The 25896-nt window shown below is 46.9% G+C and overlaps 4 protein-coding genes across 6 annotated transcripts in view; 2 read left to right on the top strand and 2 right to left on the bottom strand.

Annotated features, from left to right (window-relative positions):
- Window positions 1–236: 236 nt before the first annotated feature.
- Window positions 237–2879, bottom strand: LOC144485010 (uncharacterized). The gene is made up of 3 exons (XM_078203341.1): window positions 2848–2879; window positions 2327–2431; window positions 237–1457 (listed from the first exon to the last, which is right to left on the bottom strand). The coding sequence occupies exon 3, from the start codon at window positions 1338–1340 to the stop codon at window positions 384–386; it is 957 nt and encodes a 318-aa protein (XP_078059467.1). The 5' UTR covers window positions 1341–1457; window positions 2327–2431; window positions 2848–2879; the 3' UTR covers window positions 237–383.
- A 1168-nt stretch (window positions 2880–4047) lies between these two features.
- LOC144484979 (uncharacterized) overlaps window positions 4048–25896 on the top strand; it is a 565458-nt gene continuing 543609 nt past the window's right edge. Inside the window, exon 1 of the mRNA XM_078203305.1 lies at window positions 4048–4126. The gene's annotated coding sequence lies outside the window, so the exon portion shown is untranslated. The remainder of the gene's footprint in view (window positions 4127–25896) is intronic.
- On the bottom strand, window positions 6555–10673 carry LOC144485007 (uncharacterized). 2 transcript variants are annotated; one of them, XM_078203338.1, is made up of 3 exons: window positions 10596–10673; window positions 7554–8288; window positions 6555–6687 (listed from the first exon to the last, which is right to left on the bottom strand). In XM_078203338.1, exons 2-3 carry the CDS (start codon window positions 7947–7949, stop codon window positions 6613–6615), a joined length of 471 nt encoding a protein of 156 aa, XP_078059464.1. In that variant the 5' UTR covers window positions 7950–8288; window positions 10596–10673; the 3' UTR covers window positions 6555–6612. The 2 variants fall into 2 exon arrangements, with proteins under 2 accessions (XP_078059464.1, XP_078059463.1); XM_078203337.1 differs by lacking the exon at window positions 6555–6687 and having other exon boundaries at window positions 7300–8288.
- On the top strand, window positions 16338–22329 carry LOC144485006 (ER membrane protein complex subunit 4-like). Of its 2 annotated transcripts, none has more exons than XM_078203334.1 (5): window positions 16338–16434; window positions 17086–17197; window positions 17412–17565; window positions 21279–21439; window positions 22049–22329. In XM_078203334.1, exons 1-5 carry the CDS (start codon window positions 16355–16357, stop codon window positions 22082–22084), a joined length of 543 nt encoding a protein of 180 aa, XP_078059460.1. In that variant the 5' UTR covers window positions 16338–16354; the 3' UTR covers window positions 22085–22329. The 2 variants fall into 2 exon arrangements, with proteins under 2 accessions (XP_078059460.1, XP_078059461.1); XM_078203335.1 differs by having other exon boundaries at window positions 16355–16434; window positions 17089–17197.

Below are 25896 nucleotides of genomic sequence, written 5' to 3'. Positions count from 1 at the left end.
GTCTATAATTTCCTGGGCAATTTCTTCTCCCTTTCTTGAATAACGGAACCACATCCGCCATCCTCCAATCCTCCGGAACCTCTCCCGTCTCCATTGATGACGCAAAGATCATCGCCAGAGGATCAGCAATCTCTTCCTCACCTCCCACAGTAACCTGGGGTACATCCCATCCGGTCCCGGCGATTTATCTAACTTAAGTGAGTTAGAGACATTAAATAGATGCAACACAGTGTGTTCAATATAAAAATAGTAATATGAAACTGATTTATTTGACCTTTATCCACAATATTAGCCCAAACAACTGGCTGGAATTTATTGACATCATCCAATAGACCCCAACGAACATAATCCTGGATGTCATTGACAGCAAAATTCAATCATTGTCATTGTTTGTGAGCTTGTTGGTGTCTCATCAATACAGAAAAATAAGCAAATCCCTTCCCACATTCAGCACATGTGAATGGCCTCTCCCCAGTGTGAACTCGCTGGTGCATCAGAAGTTTGGATGAGGAAGGGAATCCCTTCCCACACTCAGAGCAGATGAATGGTCTCCCCCCAGTTTGAACACACTGGTGTGTCAGAAGGACGGATGACTGAGTAAACCCTTTGCCACACTCAGGGCAGGTGAACAGCCTCTCCCCAGTGTGAATTTGCTGGTGTACAGTGAGATGAGATGATCGCTTGAATGCAGACCCACAGTGAGAGCATCTGAACGGTCTCTCATCAGTGTGAACAGGTTGATGCTGCATCAAGTCCTGGGAACTTTTAAAGTGTTTTCCACAGTCTGGACATGTAAAAGGTCTCTCATCAGTGTGAACTCGCTGGTGTGTCTGCAGTTTGTATTGCTGAGTAAATCCTTTCCCACACATGGAACAGGTGAATGGCCTCTCATTGCTGTGAACACGTTGATGGTGCATCAGTTCCCCAGAACATTTGTAACACTTCCCACAGTCTGAGCATTTAAATGGTCTCTCCTCAGTGTGAACTCGCTGGTGATTCAACAGGGTAGATGACTGAATGAATCCCTTCCCACACACAGAACAGGTGAACGGCCTTTCCCCAGTGTGAAGTCGCTGATGTGTCAGAAGGTAGGATTGACGAGTGAATCCCTTCCCACATTTGAAGCAGGTGAACGGTTTCTCCCCAGTGTGACTGAGCCAATGACTTTCCAGGCCAGACGGGGATTTGAATCCCTTCCCACAATCCCTGCATTTCCACGGTTTCTTCCTGGATTGACTGCATTTGTGTTTCAACAGGTCAGATGATTGGCTGAAGCCTCGTCCACACACAGAACACGTGTATGGATTTTCCCCACTGTGAACGGTGCTTGTTCCTTCCATGTTCAAAATCAAATGATATTCAGGTTATGATACATTGGAAAACTCCACCAGGTTGTGATGTGATGTTTCGTTTCAATTTCCCGACTGCAAATCCTGCTCTTCTAAAACCCTGTATAACTGTTTCAAAACAAAAAAAAAGGGAGTGAGAGAGAACTCATAAAAACACAGGCAGTTTGTGAAATTGAACTGAATTAATCTGGTCATTTGTACGTCCGTCACTGGGAAAAAGTGACAATGAAAACTGCTGGATTGTTGTAAAAATGCACCTTATTCACTGATATCCTTCGGAGAAGGGAACCTGCCACACGGTCTGGGTCTACAGAAGACTGTCTCCACTAATTTCAAAACTGTTCCTGAACACCAAGGTCTGGGTCATTTGTGTACATTAGGAAGAGCAGGGTGTTAACACCAGTTCCTGAGGAACTCCCAAACATCCATTAACCAATATTTCATGAGTTTCCTGTCCCGTGGACAATTTTGTGTCAATGTTGTTACTGTCCCTTTCATTCCACGAGTCATAACTTTGTTCCTAAGTCTGTTGTGCAGCAATTTATCTAATGCCTTTTGGAAGTCCATGTTCACCATATTAATAGCATTATCCTCAACACTGGTGTCTGTAACCTCATCAAAAAACAGGTTAAGCAGGTTAGTTCCCTTCACAAATCCATGCTGGCTTTCCTTATTAACCCACATTTACTCAGGTGACTATTAAATTTGTCCTCAATTATTGTTTCAGGAATTTTCCCGATCGCCAAGATTAAACTGACTATAGTTTCTGGGATTATCTTCACACCAGTTATTGGCCACCCACCTAATCTGCACATCTTTAGACTGTGGGAGGAAATATGGGGGAGGACATGCAAACTCCACACAATCACCCGAGGCTGGAATCGAACCTGGGTCTCTGGCGTTGTGTTGCAGTAATGCTTAACCACTGTGCCACCCCAGAAATCTGAAATCGTTCCCAACAGACAGAGCAGACAAACCTTTGACCTTTCACATTCAAAAGCTGATGATATTCAGATTCTAAAGAACGGGATGGCTGCCAGATGTGATGTGATCTTCGGTTTGAATTTTCCAATTGTCGTATTCTGTAAATCAAGATTACAAAACAAAAATCACTGTTAATCCAGGACAGAAATTTAGAAGAGATAAATATTTCTCTTGGGTTGAGTTTTCTGTGTGTAAATCCTCCCCTTCTCACTCCCTGTAAAAGGAGTTTCCAAAGTCCATCCCTGTCAGTCCAGGAGAGAAATTCACAACATTCTCTCCTCCTGCTGGCAGGGAGCAGCGCGCATGCGCACTCCTGCACATCGCCCCAAAGATGGTGGCCGTTAACCCGGGTTTGTTACCGAGCGGAGCGAAGCGGCGCGGAGCAGCTGTTGCCCCAGAGATACAGATGCGGGACCGTTAGCACCTTATGCTGCTTTCAGATCCATTACGAGTGCTTATGAAGCTTCTCCATCCACCCACCAGCTCTATCTCTCCGGCCACGCCGGAAACTCACCGTCTGTGAATCGGCCAAAGCTCATCCACACTGCGCATGTACTCAATATTCTGTGATTGACGGCAGCTCCGGACCAATAGGAAGAGGGGGTAGGGCTGGAGGACCGAGCGGAAGCGGCTGGTCCTCCAACCAATCGGAGTGAATGAGGGGCGGGGCTGGAGGACTGAGCGGGAGCGGTTGGTCCTCCAACCAATCGGAGTGAATGAAAGGCGGGGCTGAGCCCGGATCTCCCTCATTGGTTGAAACTCTGCATCATTGTGAAGGCTGCTTTGTGTCAAAGTCCAGGAGAAAACTGGACCTTTCTGTTTGTGGCTTTACTCACCTGAAGAAGGGGCTTGGAGCTCCGAAAGCTTGTGTGGCTTTTGCTACCAAATAAACCTGTTGGACTTTAACCTGGTGTGTTGTTAAACTTCTTACGGTGCGGAGCAAACAGATCAACATTTGTCACTGAGATGGGTTCATTCAACACAGACAGCAGGGATTAATTCAACAATTAAGCGCAGCAATTATTTATCTTTGAACTCATCCCTTGGAGAACAGAATTTCAATTTGAATGCACAATTTGATTTATTATTGTCACATGTATTAGTACAGTAAGAAGTGCTGCATTTGTACAGGGCATTGGTGAGGCCGCAGCTGGAATACTGTGTGCAGTATTGGTCCCCTTATTTGGGGAAGGATATATTGGCCTTGGAGGGAGTGCAGGGAAGGTTCACCAGGTTGATACCAGAGATGAGGAGTGTTGATTATGAGGAGAGACCGAGCAGATTGGGTTTGTATTCATTGGAATTTAGAAGGCCGAGGGGGGAATCTTATAGAGACCTATAAGATAATGAAGGGGCTGGATAGGGTAGAGGTGGAGAGATTCTTTCCACTTAGAAAGGAAACTAGAACTAGAGGGCACAGCCTCAAAATAAAGGGGCGTCAGTTTAGGACAGAGTTGAGGAGGAACTTCTTCTCTCAGAGGGTGGTGAATCTCTGGAATTCTCTGCCCACTGAAGTGGTGGAGGCTATCTTGTTGAATATGTTTAAATCACGGATAGATGGATTCCTGATCGGTAAGGGAATTAGAGGTTATAGGGATCAGGTGGGTAAGTGGAACTGATCCACTTCAGATCAGCCACGGTCTTATTGAATGGCGGGGCAGGCTCGAGGGGCTAGATGGCCTACTCCTGCTCCTATTTCTTATGTTCTTAAGTCTCACAACACCAGGTTAAAGTCCAACAGGTTTATTTGGTAGCAAAAGCCACAAGCTTTCGGAGCGCTGCTCCTTCATCAGGTAAGTGGGAGTTCTGTTCACAAACAGGGCATATAAAGACAGAAACTCAATTTACAAAATAATGGTTGGAATGCGAGTCTTTACAGGTAATCAAGTCTTAAAGGTACAGACAATGTGAGTGGAGAGGGGGTCAAGCACAGGTTAAAGAGATGTGTATTGTCTCCATCTTGTAAATTTTGGAAATTGAATTTGTGTCTTTATATGCCCTGTTTGTGAACAGAACTCCCACTTACCTGATGAAGGAGCAGCGCTCCGAAAGCTAGTGGCTTGGGCGACCAAATAAACCTGTTGGACTTTAACCTGGGTTTGTGAGACTTCTTACAGCGTGGAGCAAACAGCTCAACATTTGTCACTGAGATGTGGGAACATCAAACAATTCACAAACAATTCAAGAGCTAAATTAAAGGAATAACCGTGCAGACAGGTTAAAACAAGGGAGAGAGTCCCTGGTTTCAATTAATGAACTGACAGGAGGTTTAGGACAGGTTAGAGCGAAGCTTAATACTGTCATCAAAGAACAAAGAACAATACAGCACAGGAGCAGGCCCTTCGGCCCTCCAAGCCTGCACCGCTCATGTGCCCACTAGACCATTCTTTTGTATCCCTCTATTCCCAGTCTGTTCATGTGGTTATCTAGATAAGTCTTAAACAATCCCAGTGTGTCTGCCTCAATCACCTTGCTTGGCAGTGCATTCCAGGCCCCCACCACCCTCTGTGTAAAATACGTCCCCCTGACATCTGTGTTGAACCTTGCCGAACCTGTGCCCCTTTGTGTTCGTCACCTCTGACCTGGGAAAAAGCTTCCCACTGTTCACTCTATGCCCTTCATAATTTTATACACAATTTTATATTATTCAGGAACGACTGATTTCAAAGACAATCTCTTTGGGTGGTGGGGGGGGGGGGGGGGGGGAGAGGGAGAAGCGGGTGGAGGGAGAAGGGGGTGTATGAATTCAAAGTGGCTAAAAGATGCAAGGTTTCTACGTTGGACAATCACATTAAAATCTAACAGATGCGGGTGTGAAATGGTGTTAGCTGGGAAGAGCATGATCAGTTTATTGCACCAGGAAGCCTTAAAATCAGATTGATTTGTGTTTCACAACTGATTTTGGACAGCACGGTGGCACAGTGGTTAGCACTGCTGCCTCACAGCACCAGGGACATGGATTCAATTCTTGGCTTGGGTCACTATCGATGTAGAGTCTGCACATTCTCCCTGTGCGGGTTTTCTCTGGATGCTCTGGTTTTCTTGTGCTGGTTTGGTGCATTGGCTATGCTAAATTCTCCTTCAGTGTACCCGAATAGGTGCCGGAGTGTGGCGACTGGGGAATTTTCACTGTAACTTCATTGCAGTGTTAATGTAAGCCTACTTGTGACACGGATAAAAAAGAACTTTAAAACTAATATTCCTGCTGGATAGTCACATGAGAAAGTCTGTTATCTAACACCTCAAGTGCACAAAACAGAGAAAGATCCCAAATGTAAGAAACTGTCCAATCATTTGTAAATATATTTTATATGTTGACATTCTAACAGTCAGCTTCCATCACATTGAAGTCAATGGAAGGGGAGAAATGGTTAAAGGTTCCATATAGAAATGTAACTTGATGTGTTCAAGATTATGAGGGGCATGGACAGGGTGCAGAGGGAGCAGCTGTTCCCCTTAGTTGAACAGTCAGTTACGAGGGGACACAAGATAAAAGTGGGGGGTTGGAGGTTGAGAGGGGATTTGAGGAAAAACTTTACCCAGAGGGTGGTGACAGTCTGGAATGCACTGCCTGAGAGGGTGGTGGAGGCGGGATGCCTCACATCCTTCAAAAAGTACCTGGATGAGTACTTGGCACCACCATAACATTCATAACATGGGCCAAGTGCTGGCAAGTGGGATTAGGTGGGCAGGTCAGGGCCTTTCATGCATCAGTGCAGACTCGATGGGCCGAAGGGTCTCTTCTGCACTGTAGTAATCTGTGATTCTGTTACCATTACCTTACACTGGTAGATTCAGAAATGTTACACTAACATTTTGAAACTTAAACCTGCCATTTTACTCAGTCAGGAACAGATCCCAGTTTTACACCAATCTCTGATTTGACAGCCCGTTTCCATTATTCACTGTTGTTCTTCCTGACTCTAAAACACATTGTAAAGGAGTTTCTGTTCCGTGTCCAGGAGCTCAGAGTCATGGAAGAGAGCGGCTGGGACACATTTCTCACGCAACTCAGGATTAACCCACAGGGGACTTTGCTGTCAGTGAAGAGAGATGAGATAAAGATAAAGGGGGGGGGGGGGTGGAATGAACAAATTAATCCCTTCCCACAGTCCCCACATTTCCATGGTTTCCCCCCAGTGTGACTGTGCTTGTGCCTTGACAGGCCAGGTGACTGGCTGGATCCTTGTCCACTCACAGAACACGTGGCTTCTCTCCACTGTTAACCGTGCTTTCCCCTTCCATGTTCAAATTACAATAATATTCAGATTACAATTATTTAGGCAATAGCGTCAGATGCTGCTGCGATGATTTGTTTGAGTTTTTTGCCTTCCACCACTGAGCTTCTGAAGTCCTGTGAAAAAAATGTCCAAAGTTAAAGATTGATCAAAGACAAATATTTTTCTTGGTTTGGGTTTACGATGTGTAAATCCTCCCCCTCTAAGTCCATTTGAAAGGAGTTTCCAAAATCCATCACAGCGAGTCCAGGATAGAAACATTCCCTCACAGGGACAGTGATGATCGTTAACTGAAAAACATAAGAACTAGGAGCAGGAGTCGGCAATTCAGCCCCTCAAGCCTGCTCCGCCATTCAATCTGATCATGGCTGATCTCACCTCTGTCTCAATTCCACTTGGGAAAGTCCACCTGATGTTCCAGATAGATTGGAAGAAACAGATTTTATAATAACTAATTGGAAATGAGGGAAGGAAGCACAATATCTGTTACCAGGGAGATCAGTGTGAGCTGTACAAATAGAAAAGGTCAGATAACTGGATGGAGAATAAACACTGTGTTTGATTTTATTCAACAGGGACAAAATGTGGATGGTCACCATGTTCCTGGACTGTGTCCAGCCTGAAGTTCTGTTCCTGCCGTACGATCCTCCCCCAGATTGTCCTTTTTGAGCCCCAGACAGGTGATGTTAAACACTCAGGTGGGAAAGATAAAAATCTAAAACAATAGGTTCAAAACAAAGCTGGTTTATTGGACATATAACCAGAATATAAAACTTCAGTTAAATTATTTTCAGCAGAAGGAAACGCTAACTGTCAGAATGAACATGGTTCAGTTCTGGATGTGATTAACAGCAGAATCTAATCCCTGCAGTCATTTGTGAAGCCGCTGGTGTCTCACCAGGTGGGGTGACTGAGTGAATCCCTTCCCACACATGGAGCAGTTGAACAACTTCTCCCCAGTGTGAACTCGCTGGTGTCTCACCAGGTGGGATGAATGGATGAATGCTTTCCCACACTCAGAGCAGGTGAACGGCTTTTCCCCCGTGTGAACTCGCTGGTGTGCCAGCAGGTGGGCTGACTGACTGAATCTCTTCCCACAGTCAGAGCAGGTGAATGGCCTCTCTCCAGTATGAACTCGCTGGTGTATCCTGAGATCGGATGATTGAATGAATGCCTTCTCACACGTGGAGCAGGTGAATGGTCTTTCCTCATTGTGAGTGGTTTGGTGTCTCAGAAGGTCGGATGACCGAGTGAATCCCTTCCCGCACATGGAGCAGAGAAACGGTCTCTCCCCAGTGTGAGTGTGTCGATGATATTCCAGCCGAGATTGGTATTTGAATCCCTTCCCACAGTCCCCACATTTCCATGGTTTCTCCATGGTGCCAGTGTCATTGTCTCTCTCCAGGTTGGATGATCAGTTGAAGCCTCAACCACACATAAACCACGTGTACAGTTTCTCCTCGCTGCGAATGGTGTGATGTTTTTTTCAGGCTGTGTAATTGGTTAAAGCTCTTTCCACAGTCAGTTCACTGGAACACTCTCACTCGGGTGTGTGTGTGTCTCGGTGCTTTTCCAGTCACACTGATGTTTGAACAGAAAAGCATTTTTCCTTCCACATTGAACAGCCAATGATATTCAGGTCCTGATGAATTGTGTCACTCTGAAGATCTTAAAAATTATTTTTTTTCCTATCTGTAAATCCTCCTCTTCGAACATCCTGTGGAAACAGTTTATATGGAATTACACAGAATATACATAACAGAAACTGGCCATTTGGCCCAGTCAGTCTCTGCTGTTGTTGATACTCCACAAGCATCTCCTTCCATTCCACCTCCCTCAGCTCAGTCTTTCACTTTCTCATTCTATTCTTTTCCCTCTTATCCACTCATTTTGTTTCATTTTGAAAGGTTTTTTGCCACAACTATTTCCTGTAGTAGCGAGTTCCACATTGTAGCTGCTCTGATCAACACATTTCTCCTTATTTCCCCTATTGGATTTAGAACATAGAACATAGAACATAGAACATTACAGCGCAGAACAGGCCCTTCGGCCCACGATGTTGCACCGACCAGTTAAAAAAAAAACTGTGACCCTCCAACCTAAACCAATTTCCTTTCGTCCATGAACCTATCTACGGATCTCTTAAACGCCCCCAAACTAGGCGCATTTACTACTGATGCTGGCAGGGCATTCCAATCCCTCACCACCCTCTGGGTAAAGAACCTACCCCTGACATCGGTTCTATAACTACCCCCCCTCAATTTAAAGCCATGCCCCCTCGTGCTGGATTTCTCCATCAGAGGAAAAAGGCTATCACTATCCACCCTATCTAAACCTCTAATCATCTTATATGTTTCAATAAGATCCCCTCTTAGCCGCCGCCTTTCCAGCGAAAACAATCCCAAATCCCTCAGCCTCTCCTCATAGGATCTCCCCTCCATACCATACCATTTGTCTGTGACTATCTTACATTTCTGGCCCCTCATTTTGGATGATTCTACTTATTTATTTACTAGTGTCACAAGTAGGCTTACATTAACACTGCAATTAAGTTACTGTGAAAATCCCCGCCTCGCCACACTCTAACCACGGTTCGGATACACTGAGGGAGAAGTTAGCATGGCCAATGCACCTAACCAGCACGTCTTTTGGACTGTGGGAGGAAACCCACGGAGAATGTGCAGACTCCGAACAGGCAGTGCCCCAAGCTGGGAATTGAACCCAGGTCTCCGACGCTGTCAGGCAGCAGTGCTAACCACTGTGCCACCCATTCTCCCACACAAGGAAACATTCTATCCACATCTACAGTGTTCCCACATGGCAGACTGGGCAGAAACATCAAATCTCAAGAGATCCATGAGCAAGTTACATTTTGGATACAAAATTGCCTCAATAGCAGGAAATGCTAAAATGAGTATTTTTTGTGATGGAAGATGGTGACACAGTGGTAATATCACAGGACTAGAATCATAGAAAGAATCATAGAAACCCTACAGTGCAGAAGGAGGCCATTCGGCCCATCGAGTCTGCACCGACCACAATCCCACCCAGGCCCTACCCCCACATATTTACCCGCTAATCCCTCTAACTACACATCTCAGGGACAATTTTTAACCTGGCCAATCAACCTAACCCGCACATCTTTGGACTGTGGGAGGAAACCGGAGCACCCGGAGGAAACCCACGCAGACACGAGGAGAATGTGCAAACTCCACACAGACAGTGACCCGAGCCGGGAATCGAACCCGGGACCCTGGAGCTGTGAAGCAGCAGTGCTAACCACTGTGCTACCGTGCTAGTAATCCAAAGGCCCAGGCTAATATTCTGGGGACCCAGAAACCATCCGAAACCTCCATGGGCTGCTGTGGTTAGGGAAGACAGATTATCATCACCTTCTCAAAAGTATTCAGCAATGATAATAGATGCCAGTGACACCTGCATACTGTAGTAAATGAAAATGAAAAGAGCTGCAGCCTGTTTCCAGTAATTCAGTTTTATTAGTGTGCTAACATGACTAAAATATATGATCTAAGTCATACACGAGGTCATACAATTACTCACTGATAGGATTCACTTGGTCAGTTCCTATGTGATTGCAGGGGTTGGTTTCTGCAGTTCTTGCCACTGCTTTGTGAACTCTTGATTCTCCACCAATTCGCACTTTCCTTCTTTCTATGGAGGATCTGTGCACTTGGATTTTCATTTTATTTGGTTCCTAACTTCATTTATTTGCCTCGCCGCCCTAATCCCCACATCATAGCAGAAAAATTAATTTGGACAGTAGATGGTGGGTACTTTCCCCAGAGTTCTCCGCGGCGGTGGATGTCCCCTATCCAGGGCAGTGCGCAAACGCAATAGCGCTCTGTATTCGGAGCATGCGCAGCAATGGCCAACGGAGTGTTTGTTGTTCGTCGTATCTCCAAACGGGTAAGAATATGGTGACCGAGAGGGAGTGATATTGCCAACCGTGGAACGGGGAATGTTTCGAAACACGTGGTGAAAGCCTCAAACCCCAAATACTGACCTGAAGGTCCCGTGTCTGCAGCTCCGTGTCTGTTTCCCGGGACAAAGCCGTAGTTAACGGCCGCCATCTTGTTCCAACGGGGAATGGCGCGCATGCGTGCCCTCCTTGGTGACGCAATAGAGGGCGGGGCTTTAGTGTCTGTTTCCAATGAGGGTCCGAGTTCCCGCAGAGTCACAGGAACCAATAGAAAGTTTCAACGTTTATTTATTAGTGTCACAAGTCGGCTTACATTAACACTGCAATGAAGTTACTGTGAAAATCCCCTAGTCGCCACACTCCGGCGCTTGTTCGGGTACACTGAGGGAGAATTTAGCATGGCCAATACACCTAACCAGCACGTCTTTCAGACTGTGGGAGGAAACAGAAGCACCCGGAGGAAACCCATGCAGACACGGGGAGAACGTGCAAACTCCACACAGACAGTGACCCAAGCTGGGAAAGCACCCAGGGTCCCTGGCGCTGTGAGGCAACAGTGCTAACCACTGTGCTGCCCAGAGGAGTTTGTGGATCATTAACGTTTAAAGTTTATTTATTAGTGCCGCAAGTAGGGTAAATTAACACTGCAATGAAGTTACTGTAAAATCCCCCAGTCGCCACACACCGGCGCCTGTTCAGGTACACTGAGGGAAATCTGGGTGACCCTTTTGGCAAGTGGTGTGCCATAGGAATCACTGCTGGGAACTGAACTGTTTACAATATATAGAAATGACTTTGATGAAGGGATTGCAGCAATGATTGCCAAATTTGATAATCACACAAGATAGACCATAGAAGCATAAACCATAGAATACATACAGTGGAGAAGGAGTCCATTTGGCCCATAAGGTCTGCCCTGACTCTCCAAAAGAGCATCTTACCCGGGCCCACCACCAGCCCTATCCCTATAATGCCACACATTTCATCATGGTTAGACTATCTAACCTACACATCTTTGGACACTAAGCATGGCCAATGTACTATAAGCAGGAAAATAAGTCGTAAAGATGACATAAGGAGACTACAAAAATATACACATAGGATAAGTGAGTGGGCAAAAAACTGGTAAATGGAGTAGAATTGGGCAACTGTGAAATGTCCACTTTGGCAGGAAGAATAAAAGATAAACTTATCTAAATGGTGAGAGATTGCAGAGCTCTGAGGTGCAGAGAGACCTTTGTGTCCCAGTGCATGAATCACAGAAGGCTCTTATACAGGCAGGGCAAGTAATTAGGAAAGCTAATAGCATGTTACCATTTATTGTGAGGGAGTTGATTGCAAAAGTAGCAAGGTTGTGCTTCAGTTGTGCAGGGCATTGGTGAGACCACATTTAGAGTATTGTGTACAGTATTGGTTACCTTATTAAAGGAAGGATGTCAATATGTTGGAAGCAGTTCAGAGAAGGTTTAACAGACTAATAGCAGCAATGGGTGTATTGTCTTGTAAGGAAAGTTTGAACAGACTTGGCTTGTATCCACTGGAGTTTAGAATACCAAGAGGAGACTTGACTAAACCATTATAAGATCCTGAGGTGTCTTGACAAGGTGGTTGTGAAGAGGCTGTTTCCTTCTGCGAGAGAACTTAGAACTAGGGGTCACTGTTTAAAATAAGGGGTCGCCCGTTTAAAACAGAGGTCAGGAGAAATTCTTTCACTCAGAGGGTTGTGACTCTTTGAAACTCTCTTTCTGAAAAAGTAGTGGAAGCAGAATCTTTGAATATTTTTAAGGCAGAGGTGGTTAGATTCTTGGTAAGCAAGGGGGCGATAGATTATCAGAGGTAAGCATCTTGCAGATTTGAGGTTACTATCAAATCAGCCACAGTCTTAATAAATGGTGGAGGGGCTGAATGGCCTACCTCAGCTCCTTGTTCATGTGTTTGTAAAAAACATTCTGGTTTAGTTAAGAACATTCCCTTTCCTTTTGTGAGGACTTTGTTGCTGATTTTAGCGTATTTTAGTTTGATTGGATCACATATTTGGAAGAACAGAGGGTGGGAATGTTGCACAGAAACTAGATATTTCTGTTCTGAATTTCTATCCTGGACTGAGTGATACTGACACCATCAATTCTTTTTACAGGGGGTCAGTAGGAGATGATCTGAAGACAGAAAAACATTTCTTTGCGATCAGTCAGAGTCACTGAATTAATCAAGAGCTAAATATCATCGACCTTTCACTGTGAAAGGAGAAATGTTTCTCTGTTCTGCCTGTGGGGAAAGATTTCAAGCATCGATGTGACTGGGAAAGCACCGAGACACACACACATACACCCGAATGACTGTTCCAGTGAACTGAGTGTGGAAAGAGCTTTAACCAGTAACACAGCCTGAAAGAAAATCACACCATTTCCAGCGGGGAGAAAGCATACACGTATTCCATGTTTGGACGAGGCTTCAACTGATCATCCAATCTGGAGAGACACAAGGATACCGGCACCATGGATAAACCATGGAAATGTGGGGACTGTGGGAAGGGATTCAGTTACCCATCCCAGCTGGAAACCCATCGACGTGCTCACACTGGAGAGAGACCGTTCATCTGCTCCACATGTGGGAAGGGATTCACAAAGTCATCCAGCCTCGGGTCACACCAGAGAGTTCACAGTGACAAGAGACCATATACATGCTTTTACTGTGGGGATTGCTTTAAAACCTCTCCAGATCTAATCAAACACCAGCTTGTTCACACTGACAAGAGACCATTCAGCTGTCCTCACTGTGAAAAGAGATTCAGACAATCATCTCATCTTATTCAACACCAGCGAGTTCACACTGGGGAAAGAATGTTCAGGTGCTCTGTGTGTGGGAAGCAGTTCACTCAATCATCCAATCTCCAGACACACCAACACACTCATAGTGGGGAGAGGCCGTTCACCTGCTCAGAGTGTGGGAAGGGATTCAATCGGTCATCCAACCTGCTGAGACACCAGCGAGTTCATGTGTAACTGCAGGGGTTGAATGCTGTTGTTAATCCTTTTTTATTTCTCCTGTAACTGGACGGGAGTTTGATGCTCTTCACAGGGCAGGTGGTGTGCCAGAACTGCAGCATGTGAGAGTTTGTGCAAACCTGGACAATCATATCTGTGGCGAGTGTCTGCAGCTGGCGGAATCTGTGCTCAGGGTTATTGAGCTGGAGTCTGAGCTGCTGTCATGGTGGGGCATCAGAGAGGGAGAAAGTCACCTGCACACTTTCCTCCCCAAGGTTCAGGAGCTATTTACAGTTAATCAATGGTCAGGATATATCAGAATATGTAAAATAAATCAGTTTTAGTGTCCGTGTCTCACAGGAGCCAGTTACAATGACACAGTTTGAGGGAGAATCAGTTACAATTAATTAGAGTTTTTCGAGCACAGCTCATTCATATTCCTTACGGCTGTACCATCAAGTCCAGGATAAAGCTCCTAACTTCTTCATCCACATCCCTAATTACGGAAGTGTTTTTAGAGCAGAGGGTATGGGGACTTAATTTTCTGCATCATTCGACAGTTTGAAAAGTGAGGAACCATCCACGAGCTGCTGACTGACAGCACGGTAAATTACTGCGGGCTGAGAGACACAGAGACAGGAATCAGAGGGAACCATGTACAAAAATGGAACAAGCTGAATGGAGAAATGTGCTGTGCAGGGAGATATGCAGAGTTCCAGTATTTTATTGAAAATAGTGTCCAGACAATGTGTTCTCAAGACAGCTCCCATTGACTCCAGTTGGAGAAGTCAGATTCCATTCAATGCCCATGTATTTTCCTGCTCTATTTAATATGTCAAGATGGCTGGACTTGCGGATAGCGAAGAGCATTGTCGGGCAATACAGCAGGATATAGATAGGTGGAAAATTGGGCGGAGAGGTGGCAGATGGAGTTTAATCCGGATAAATGCGAAGTGATGCATTTTGGAAGAAATAATGTAGGGAGGAGTTATACAATAAATGGCAGAGTCATCAGGAGTATAGAAACACAGAGGGACCTAGGTGTGCAAGTCCACAAATCCTTGAAGGTGGCAACACAGGTGGAGAAGGTGGTGAAGAAGGCATATGGTATACTTGCCTTTATAGGACGGGGTATAGAGTATAAAAGCTGGAGTCTGATGATGCAGCTGTATAGAACGCTGGTTAGGCCACATTTGGAGTACTGCATCCAGTTCTGGTCGCCGCACTACCAGAAGGACGTGGAGGCGTTAGAGAGAGTGCAGAGAAGGTTTACCAGGATGTTGCCTGGTATGGAGGGTCTTAGCTATGAGGAGAGATTGGGTAAACTGGGGTTGTTCTCCCTGGAAAGACGGAGAATGAGGGGAGATCTAATAGAGGTGTACAAGATTATGAAGGGGATAGATAGGGTGAACGGTGGGAAGCTTTTTCCCAGATCAGAAGTGACGTTCACGAGGGGTCACGGGCTCAAGCTGAGAGGGGCGAAGTATAACTCAGATATTAGAGGGATGTTTTTTACACAGAGGGTGGTGGGGGCCTGGAATGCGCTGCCAAGTAGGGTGGTGGAGGCAGGCACGCTGACATCGTTTAAGACTTACCTGGATAGTCACATGAGCAGCCTGGGAATGGAGGGATACAAACGATTGGTCTAGTTGGACCAAGGAGCGGCACAGGCTTGGAGGGCCGAAGGGCCTGTTTCCTGTGCTGTACTGTTCTTTGTTCTCTTTGTTCTTTGTCAGTAACAGGATGACAAGACAAAATCTTCTCCTTGTATGTCCTCAGTAGAAGGTTCAGCCTGATTCGTCAGAGTGAGCAAAATAAACTGAACTCTTCATTTATATTCAACACCTGTATTCTTTCCATATGACAACTTATTTCAAATTAATTGAAGATCAAACTGTCTCTCATCAATGAGATGACTGTCATTATTTCATTGGCATCACTAGGTTACATCAGTGATATTGTGATTCTAATCAACCTTGGCACAGTGGTTAGCGTTACTGCCTCACAGCGCCAGGGACCTGGGTTTGATACCCAGCTTGGGTCACTGTCTGTGCGCAGTCTGCACGTTCTCCCCGTGTCTGCGTGGGTTTCCTCCGAGTGCGCCGGTTTCCTCCCACAGTCCGATAGATGTGCTGGTTAGGTGCATTGGCTATGCTAAATTCTCCCTCAGTGCACCCGAACAGGTGCCGGACTGTGAGTACTGGGGGATTTTCACAGTAACTTCATTGCAGTGTTAATCTAAGCCGACTTGTGACTAATATAAACTTGACTTTAACTAATACATGCAAATTGTCCACCCTTCAGTTCTCATACTTGGAGGAAGCCACAATGTTATATTGTTCTGTCCGTTGTAACTTGGTTGGAAGGATCAGCCCTTCGAGGCAGAATGTAAAATACTGCAGAAATGTGAAATAAAAACAGAAAATGATGGATAACATCAGCAGGTCTGGCAGTATCTGTGGAGAAACCCAGTAACATTGAATTGGTTTTGGTTGCAGAATGAGAAGGATAATCTGGTCCTTTAGGTTTTATTGATGTTTTATACGGTGTAAGACATTTTCGTGAGGGAATTAAGGAAGCAATATTATAAATCTCTGATATTGAGTGGTGTCCATCTTTGTGCGGGTCAGAGACGCTCCATTTGGCCGGAGAGTGGATCGAGTCGGAACCGATGTGCCCCTAATAAACATGGCGGAGTTGTGGGGGCGGGGCAATGGGCGGCGTAAACAGAGCTGAGGAGGTTGGGACCGCACATGCGCATTGCAGCGGGAGTGGTTTGTTGACGGAAGCGCGCGGGTTCTTCCTCGGATCGGAATCAGATTTGAAAAGGGGGGACGGTTAACGGTCGGCGGCGTTGTCATGGCTGCAGGGGCGGGGCTTGTCAACCGCGCGCGCTGGCACAAGTGGACCCTCGAGCTCAACCTGAGCGGTAGCAGCAGGTGCGGAGGCCGCGCGGGGAGCCGGGGGCTCGAGTAGGAGGCAAGCCGGGTCAGCCCGCCTCTCCCGAGGGGAGGCCACCGCACAATGACCCGGGGATGTGGAACCAACCCAAAACTTCCCAACCCGGGTTTTTCGCGCCTCTTTTACCCCTCACCGAGCATCTCAGCACAAAGCAGCCCCTCAAATCCCCCAGAAACCACTCAGACCCCACTTGGCATCTTTTCCCCAGGTCATGACCCTGAGATGCCCTTTTGGTTTCAGCCCCTCCACCTGATCAGGTGCCAACTGCGGTGGTGGTTGGAGGAACGATTGCTCGTTTCCAGGGCCGGGAGCTGAACTGGATCTCTCTCAATATCCCGCAGTGTTTGTTTTCGAGATACAATTTGGTACATCTGGTGATTTGTCGCTTTGTCCCTCAATGGAGGGCAAGCGGATTGGCACCCTGATTATCAATTGACACTAATCCACTTCTGCATCCCTCCATTCCCCTGGCAGTTTGGTACACGCAATGGCAGTGTGTGTCTGAGGTTTGCCCAAGCTTTAGTTCATGCTGACACTGTTGCCACCACATTGGGGTCCTCAACAGAGAGACTCCCTCTTGAAAGAAGGTCTTGAAAGGGTGACCAATTTGTGTTTTCTGTTTCTCATAGGAGCTGTGATCAACAGTGTGGCCAGAGAGACTCCATGTGTCCAGTCACATATTCGGACAAACAGCTACCGGACATCTGCGTCCAAGTAACAGACCGGATCCTGGTTGAGAAAGTAAGTTGGATTTGAATGTGTCTTTAGTGTGTGACTGACAACGTCTGGTTTGTCCATGATGGTGAAGTACCTTGGTGAACCACAGCAGCCTGTGTGATAAAGGGACTTGTTGTGTTAATCATCATCCTAACTTCCAGGCCCGGGTATAAGATCAGCATATGACCTCCCCAAACCGTCTCTCTTTACTGATACCCTGCTCACTTTCTGTTTTCAGCGCTGCTGGGACATTGCCTTGGGCCCATTGAAACAGCTGCCCATGAATCTGTTCACCATGTACATGGCTGGCAACACCATCTCCATCCTCCCTATCATGATGGTGTGCATGATGGCCTGGAGACCCATACAGGCCTTGATGTCCATGTCTGCAAGTGAGTACTATATTGAATCTGCAGCTCAGAAACAGCTCTGAACCGGCATCACTTGAATGCAGCTTAGAATAGAGTTCTGGGAGTTGGGTAATTAAGGGAGTTAGAGAAGGAAGGGAAAGAGGTGCTGTTTTGCTTTCTAACTTTCTCAGCCGTCAGGAAGTGATCTTACTCTTCTACAGGAGAAGAAGCTAGATTTTTGGTGAGGATCTGCTAAGTGACGAAGGTTTATTCTATTCTTAAGGATTAAAATAATACAGCAACTGGTGGTAAGGTTAATAAAATACTTAAAAACTAAAATACTTGAAAACAAAAATAAAATATGTAATTGGGTAAAATAATTGAACAGTTTATTCGCACACATTAAAGATGGGAGGACAGGTGATGTGTCACAGCTGCAGCGTGTGGGAGCTCCTGGCTGTCAGTTTGATCCAGGGCAACCATGTCTGCAGTAAGTGAAGTTCAAGCAGCTCTGGTTCAGAGTTTATGAGCTGGAGGCTGAACTACAGACACTGCAATGCATCAGGGAGGGGGAAGGTTACCTGGATTCTTTGTATCAGGGAGCAGTCACACCTCTTGGCCCAGGGTCTGCTGATTTGGTCAGTGGTCAGGAACAGGAGAGTGAGACAGATTAGGGAACTCACAGACAGGAGCCTTTACCATTGTCCAGCCAGTTTGAGGTATTTTCAGCTTGTTTGGATGAGTGGGAGCTGCAGGGTGGATGAACCAATTACCCATGGCACTGTGGTACAGGAAACCATTCTAGTGAGGGGAGCAAAAAGGAATGCAGTGATAATGGGGGACAGTATAGTCTCTGCAGCAAAGAATGTGAATCAAGGCAGCTGTGGTGCCTGTCTGGGGCCGGGGCTCAGGACATCTGATCAGGGCTGGAGAAGAACTTTCAGTGGAGAGGGGAAGCTTCCAGTTGTCCTCGTCAATGTAGGTATGAACAACAGAGATAAAGAAGGAGGTTTTCAGTGTCGATATGAGGACCTAAGCACTAAATTAAGAAGCAGAACCTCAATGGTTATAATCTCTGAATTATTACCTGAGCCACATGCTAATAGGTATAGGACAGACCAGATCGGAGGGATGAATGCGTGACTGAAAGGCTGCATTAAAGTTTATTTATTAGTGTCACAAGTAGGCTCACGTTAACACTGCAATGAAGTTACTGTGAGAATCCCCGAGTCGCCACACTCCAGTACGTGTTCGGGTTACACTGAGGGAGAATTTAGCGTGGCCAGTGCACCTAACCAGCACATCTTTCAGACTGGGAGAAAACCGGAGCACCCGGAGAAAACCCACACAGATACGGGGTGAACGTGCAAACTCTGCACAGATAGTGACCCAAGGGGCGGTACGGTGGCACAGTGGTTAGCACTGCTGCCTCACAGCGCCAGGGACCCAGGTTCAATTCCGGCGTCGAGTGACTGTGTGTGTGGAGTTTTCATGTTCTCTGTCTATCTCCGGGTCCTCCGGTTTCCTCCCACAGTTCAAAGATGTGCGGGTTAAATTGATTGGCTATGGTAAGTTCTCCCATAGTGTCAGGGGGACTAACAGAGTAAATACTTTGTGTTACAGGGATAGGGCCTGGGTGGGATTATGGTCGGTGCAGAAGTGATGGGCTGAATGGCCTCCTTCTGAATTGTAGGGATTCTAAGCCAGTATAGAACCGAGTCCCTGGTGTTGTGAGGCAGCAGTACGTGCCACTGTGCTGCCCTAACTGGTGTGGGAGGTGGGTTCTGGTTCATGGGACACTGACAGCAGTACTGGGTAAAGTGGATCTGTACCATTGGGACAGTCTACATCTGAACTGTGCTGGGGCCGGTGTTCTTGTGAACCCCATGATGAGGAAAATAGAGACGGTTTCAAACTAAATAGTGGAAAAGGAATCAAATTTGAGGCAAGGAATGAAATTTATATGAATGACTGGATGAAGGGATGTTTGGCAAATTTGCCGATGACACACAGATATATGGGAAAGTAAGTTGTGAAGAGGACATACAGAGAGTACAGAAAGATAGAAAGGTTAAGTGAGTGGGGAAATATCTGGCAAATGGAGTAGAATGTGGGCAAATGTGAGATTGTCCATTTCGGCAGGAAGAATGAAAAATAAGCATTTTGTCTAAATTTTGAGAGATTGCAGAGCTCAGAGATTCAGAGGGATTGAGTCATAGAGGTTTACAGCATGAAAACAGGCCCTTCGGCCCAACTTGTCCATGCCGCCCTTTCTTTTTTAAAACCCCGAACCTAATCCCAATTGCCCGCATTTGGCCCATATCCCTCTAAACCCATCGTACCCATGTAACTATCTAAATGCTTTTTAAAAGACAAAATTGTACCTGCCTCTGCTACTACCTCTGGCAGCTTGTTCCAGACACTCACCACCCTCTGTGTGAAAAAACTGCCCCTCTGGACACTTTTGTATCTCTCCCCTCTCACCTTAAACCTATGCCCTCCAGTTTTAGACTCCCCTACCTTTGGGAAAAGATATTGACTATCTAGTTGATCTGTGCCCCCTCATTATTTTATAGACCTCTAGAAGATCATACCTCAGCCTCCTACGCTCCAGAGAAAAACGTCCCAGTCTATCCAGCCTCTCCTTATAACTCAATCCATCAAGTCCCGGTAGCATCCTGGTAAATCTTTTCTGCACTCTTTCTAGTTTAATAATATCCTTTCTATAATAGGAACTGTACACAGTATTGCAAGTGCGGCCTTACCAATGTCTTGTAAAACTTCAACAAGACATTCCAACTCCTGTATTCAATGTTCTGACCAATGAAACCAAGCATGCTGAATGCCATCTTCACCACTCTGTCCACCTGTGACTCCACTTTCAAGGAGCTATGAACATGTGCCCCTAGATCTCTTTGTTCTGTAACTCTCCCCAACGCCCTACCATTAACTGAGTAAGTCCTGCCCTGGTTCAATCTACCAAAATGCATCACCTCGCATTTGTCTAAATTAAACTCCATCTGCTATTCGTCAGCCCACTGGCCCAATTGATCAAGATCTGGGTGTCTGAGTGCATAAATCACAAAAGGCTAATATGCAGGTACAGCAAGTAATTAGGAAAACTAATAGAATGTTATCATTCATTGTGATGGGAATTAAATACAGAACTAGGGAGGTTATGCTTCAGTTGTACAGGTCACTAGTGAGACCACATCTGGAGTACTGTGTGCAGTATTGGTCACCTTATTTAATCATAGAAATCATAGAAACCCTACAGTGCAGAAGGAGGCCATTCGGCCCATCGAGTCTGCACCAACCATAATCCCACCCAGGCCCTACCCCCACATATTTACCCGCTAATCCCTCTAACCTACACATCTCAGGACTCTAAGGGGCAATTTTCTTTTTAACCTGGCCAATCAACCTAACCCGCACATCTTTGGACTGTGGGAGGAAACCGGAGCACCGGGAGGAAACCCACGCAGACACGAGGAGAATGTGCAAACTCCACACAGACAGTGACCCAAGCCAGGAATTGAACCCAGGTCCCTGGAGCTGTGAAGCAGCAGTGCTAACCACTGTGCTACCGTGTCGCCCCTTGTGTTAAGGAAGTGTTCAAGTATGCTGGATATCAAGTATGCTGGAGACAGTTCAGAGACGGTTTACCAGACTAATACCTAAAATGGATGGGCTGTGTTATGAGGGAAGGCTCTCACATGTTCCTGAACTTCCTGCTTTTCCATTCTCGCTCTCAGTCTTTCGGGTCCTGGGGAATTCGAATCAGCACTGGCTGCAGCGTCTCATCTACTTCATCGGCAACCTGCTGGGGTTGGCCTTGGCCATCTACAAGTGCCAGGCAATGGGGCTGCTGCCCACACATGCCTCTGACTGGCTGGCATTCATCCAGCCGCCCCAGGTGAGATCCGCACTCTGTATGTGACGGGGAGCCAGGAAAATAGGAAGAGGAAACCATTCAGGGCTGTGGAGCCTGAGAGGTTGAATAGATTGGGCCCAATTCTTTTCATTCATTCGTGGGACATGGGCATCACTGGCTGGTCAGCATTTATTGTCCATCCCTAGTTGCTCTTGAAGGGCAGTTGACAGTCAACCACAGGAAATCTGCCGCCCTTACCTGGTCTGGCCTGCATGTGACTCCAGAGCCACAGCAACGTGGTTGACTCTCAACAGCCCTCGAGCAACTAGGGATGGGCAATAAATGCTGGCCAGTCAGAGACGCCCATATCCCACAATTGAACAAAAAGAAATGAGGGATGGGGGAAGAGTGCAGGGAAAGTGGGGATATCTTTGGGAATTGAGAGATAGGAGGAAGAGTGTGGGGAAAGTGGGGATATCTTTGGGAATTGAGGGATGAGGGAAGACTGCGGGGAAAGAGGGGAAATCTTTGGGAATTGAGGGATGGGGAGGAGTGCGGGGAAAGTGGAGATGAGGTTGATGATGAATAGTGGAGCAGGCGCGACAGAAGCTATTCCCACTCTGATTCTTACCACCTTCTCCTTTCACACAGAGAGTGGAGAACACAGGCGGGGGCCTGGTCCTGTGATGGTCCCACTCTCCTCCTATCGCTCCCTGAGACACGGCCCGAGGACGATCGACACCGGACACAACCTGCCGTCTGGCTAACCTGGGACCAGGCTTTCTGTAGGTAACATGCCCTCCCATCACTGCCCCCCACGCACACACAGACAGACACTGGCCAGTGTACCTGTGACCGATGTGGAATGGCTGGAGATATTGACAGCAGGGACTGTGTATTTTTTCACTGGGTATTCAGTTGTTTATCATGTTGACCCCCTTTGCTGAGCCTTGGATGAGAGGTCTGTTGGAGTTGACGATGGGACTGGAGGTTCCTGGATCAGTCATTCCAGGCTTATCCTGGTGCCTCTCATTCTCTCTCTCACCCAGGTCAGAAGGTCACAGAATTGTGTAACCTGTTCCTGAGATTCGAGCTGCTGTAACAGGTTCTCCCAGGGGTCCCTCAAACCGTCTCTGAAATTAAGTTGCCTGGCTGTGTGTTGCATCGTGCCTTGTGGGATCTTGCTGTGCAGTCACCATCTCTTCCCACAGAACGGCAGGGACTGCGCTGAGGGAGTGACCCATCGAAAAGAGGGAATGATTTAGCTCCCGTGCTTGTTCTGGGCTGTTCCAGAGCGCTCTGAATCAACACAGCAGCTTCCTGTTTCCGAAACACAGTCACTGCTGTTCACCTGGGAAACCCGGCAGGCACTGCACACAGCAGATCCCACAAACTGTCGGATAACCACCAAATGTTAGGCTGTTTGAAGGATAAAGATCGGCCATCGGAAACCAGCGGGAGCTCTCCTTCGCTCCATCCAGTAATGGTCGTGGGATTTCACTATCCACCTGACACAGCAGTGAGTGAGGAGGGGGGGAGCTTGGTTTCACTTCCTCAGCACTGACAGCTGGAGGCAGGTGATTGACAGTGTAGTGTGTGCAGCTGTCTGTGTGCCCACCTGGGCAGCATGGTGGCACGGTGGTTACCCTCACAGCGCCAGGGCCCTGGGTTCGATCCCAGCCTTGGATAAATCATAGAATCCCGACAGTGCAGAAAGAGACCAATCGGCCCACTGAGCCAGCACCAACAACAACCCCACCCAGGCCCTATCCCCATAACCCCACGTATTTACACTGATCATATCCCCAACACTAAGGGGCAATTTAGCACGGCCAATCCACCTCAATCACATGTCTTTGGAGTGTGGGTGGAAACCGGAGCAACTGGAGGAAACTCTCACAGACACGGGGAGAATGCACAAACTTCACACAACCTGAGGCTTGATTTGAACCCAGGTCCCTGGTGCTGTGAGGCAGCAGTGCTACCCATTGTGCCGCCCCTGTGTCTGTGTGGAGTTTGTATGTTCTCCCCATGTCTGCATGGGTTCCTCCAGGGGCTCTAGTTTCCTCCCAAACTCCAAAATGTGCTGGTTAGGTGGATTGACCATGCTAAATTGCTGCTTTATGTCACAAAATATGTAGATCAGGGTGATTAGTGGGGTAAATATATGGGGTAACAGGAATAGGGCCTGGGTAAGATGCTCTGTCAGAGAGTCAGTGCAGACTCAAAGGGCTGAATGGTCTCTTCTGTACTGTAGCAATCCTACGATTTTGTCTGTGAGCATGCACGCTTGTGTCTGAGTGTGTGTCTGTGTGGGTGTACATGCATTTCAGTTCATGTGTGTGTGTGTACCTGTGTGCGAGCACATACACACACACAAAACATGTATGTCTGCTTTCGCTTTATTTAATGATTGTGTTTGAGTCGTTCCTCTGTGTGTGTTTGTGGGGGGAGGGGGGTGAGGGGAGGGGTGTGCGGGGAGGTGGTCACTAATCCTCCCCCTCCCCATTCTGAGACCACACCCGAAGCAGGAGTGAACGGAAGAGGCCGGAGGCGAATCGATAACCTCGAGGTGAGTGAGGAAACAGTCAGTGTGAGTTTGATGCTGCTGTGAAGAATGTGTCATGTCTTTTCACTGATTCTGTAACTGTGGAAATAAAGAATTTCAGCAAAATGGGATAAAAGCAAATTACTGCGGATGCTGGAATCTGAAACCAAAAGAGAAAAAGGTTTGTCAGAGGGTCATCCAGACTCGAAACTTCAGCTCTTTTCTCTCCTGACAGATGCTGCCAGACCTGCTGAGGTTTTCCAGCGTTTTCTCTGTTGCTTTCAGCAAAACGGGGCCTCCATAAAATGACAGCAGACAAAACCGAGACTCAGATTTCACTAATTTCACCAGCTTAAAACTCTCTTGTTCCACTTTAAACTCTGCAACACTCTCGCCTTTTTCTCCCACAATATTCAGGCTTCAGTAACCCGAGCTGGTGGTTAAATAACCGTTCCCTATTTGCTGACTCATTTCACCATCACTCCTGTTCTTCCAGTACAATCCCGATCCCCACTTCCACTGCTGAAGAACACTAACAGACATCCCTCCCTCCATGTTCAACTCTTCAATGTTCACCTTTTCAGTTGGGTCGGGTTTCAATTGAGAATCATAGCACATCCCATTTCCATCTCCTCGTGGTGTCTGGGCCAGATCAGGTAAATTTTCCATTAAAAGGTCTGTTTAATCTTTCTCCCCAAAGTCCAGCATCTACAAGGCACAACTCTTGTGTACCGCGTTCGATTCCCGGCTTGGGTCACTGTCTGTGTGGAGTTTGCACATTCTCCTCGTGTCTGCGTGGGTTTCCTCCGGGTGCTCCGGTTTCCTCCCACAGTCCAAAGATGTGCGGGTTAGGTTGATTGGCCAGGTTAAAAATTGCCCCTGAGAGTCCTGAGATGCGTAGGTTAGTGGGATTAGCGGGTAAATATGTGGGGGTAGGGCCTGGGTGGGATTGTGGTCGGTGCAGACTCGATGGGCCGAATGGCCTCTTTCTGCACTGTAGGGTTTCTATGATTCTATGAATTGAATAAGCTCCAATTTTCTGAATTAGTGCAGCACCAACAACTCAGGAAGCTCAACACCATCCAAGACAAAGCAGCTTGATTGGCAATCCTTCGACAAACATCTACTCCCTCCAATACTGACTCACATGGCAGCTGGAGGTGTGTACCACCTACAAGATTCACTGCAAGCACTCACCAAGGCTTCTTTGACAGCATCTTGCAAACCCGCAACCTCCAGCACCTTGGAGAAGGGCAGCAAATGCATGGGAACATCATCACCTGCACGTTCCCCTCCAAGTCACTCACCATCTATACTCAGAGATTGATCACAATGTGAAATTCACTGCCACAGGAACTAGCTGGACAACTCATCGTTTAAAAAGAAAATGTGATGAGTACATGAGGGAAAGGAGATTAGAAAGATGAGCTGAAAGGCTGAAATGAGGGAGATGGCATGGGAGGTGTCTTGTGTGAAATATAAACACCAGCACAGACTAGTTAAACCGAACAATGTCTTTCTGGTCTGGATATTCATAGAATCCCTACAGTGTAGAAGGAGGCCATTCGGCCCATTGAGTCTGCACCCACCACAATCCCACCCAGGCCCTATCCCCATAACCTCATGCATTTATCCTAGCTAGCCCCCCTGACACTCAGGGCAATTTAGCATGGCCAATCCACCTAACATCTTTGGACTGTGGGAGGAAACCGGAGCAAACCCACGCAGACACGGGGAGAATGTGCAAACTCCACACAGACATTGACCCAAGCCATGATTTGAACCCAGGACCCTGGCACTGTGAGTCAGCAGTGCAAGCCACTGTGTCACCGTGTCGCCCAAGAATGAGAGAATTCTCTGTGATTCAATGTAATCTCTGACCGGTTCTTAATCAGTAAGTTCCACCATTTGCACTGCACCGGTCAGAGTATTACCTGATGCTGAGTAATCA

The sequence above is a fragment of the Mustelus asterias genome, unplaced genomic scaffold, assembly GCF_964213995.1.
Source record: "Mustelus asterias unplaced genomic scaffold, sMusAst1.hap1.1 HAP1_SCAFFOLD_150, whole genome shotgun sequence".
Lineage (NCBI taxonomy): Eukaryota > Metazoa > Chordata > Chondrichthyes > Carcharhiniformes > Triakidae > Mustelus > Mustelus asterias.
The sequence above is the reverse complement of the archived record's forward strand: the minus strand, read 5'-3'. Positions and strand labels throughout refer to the sequence as shown.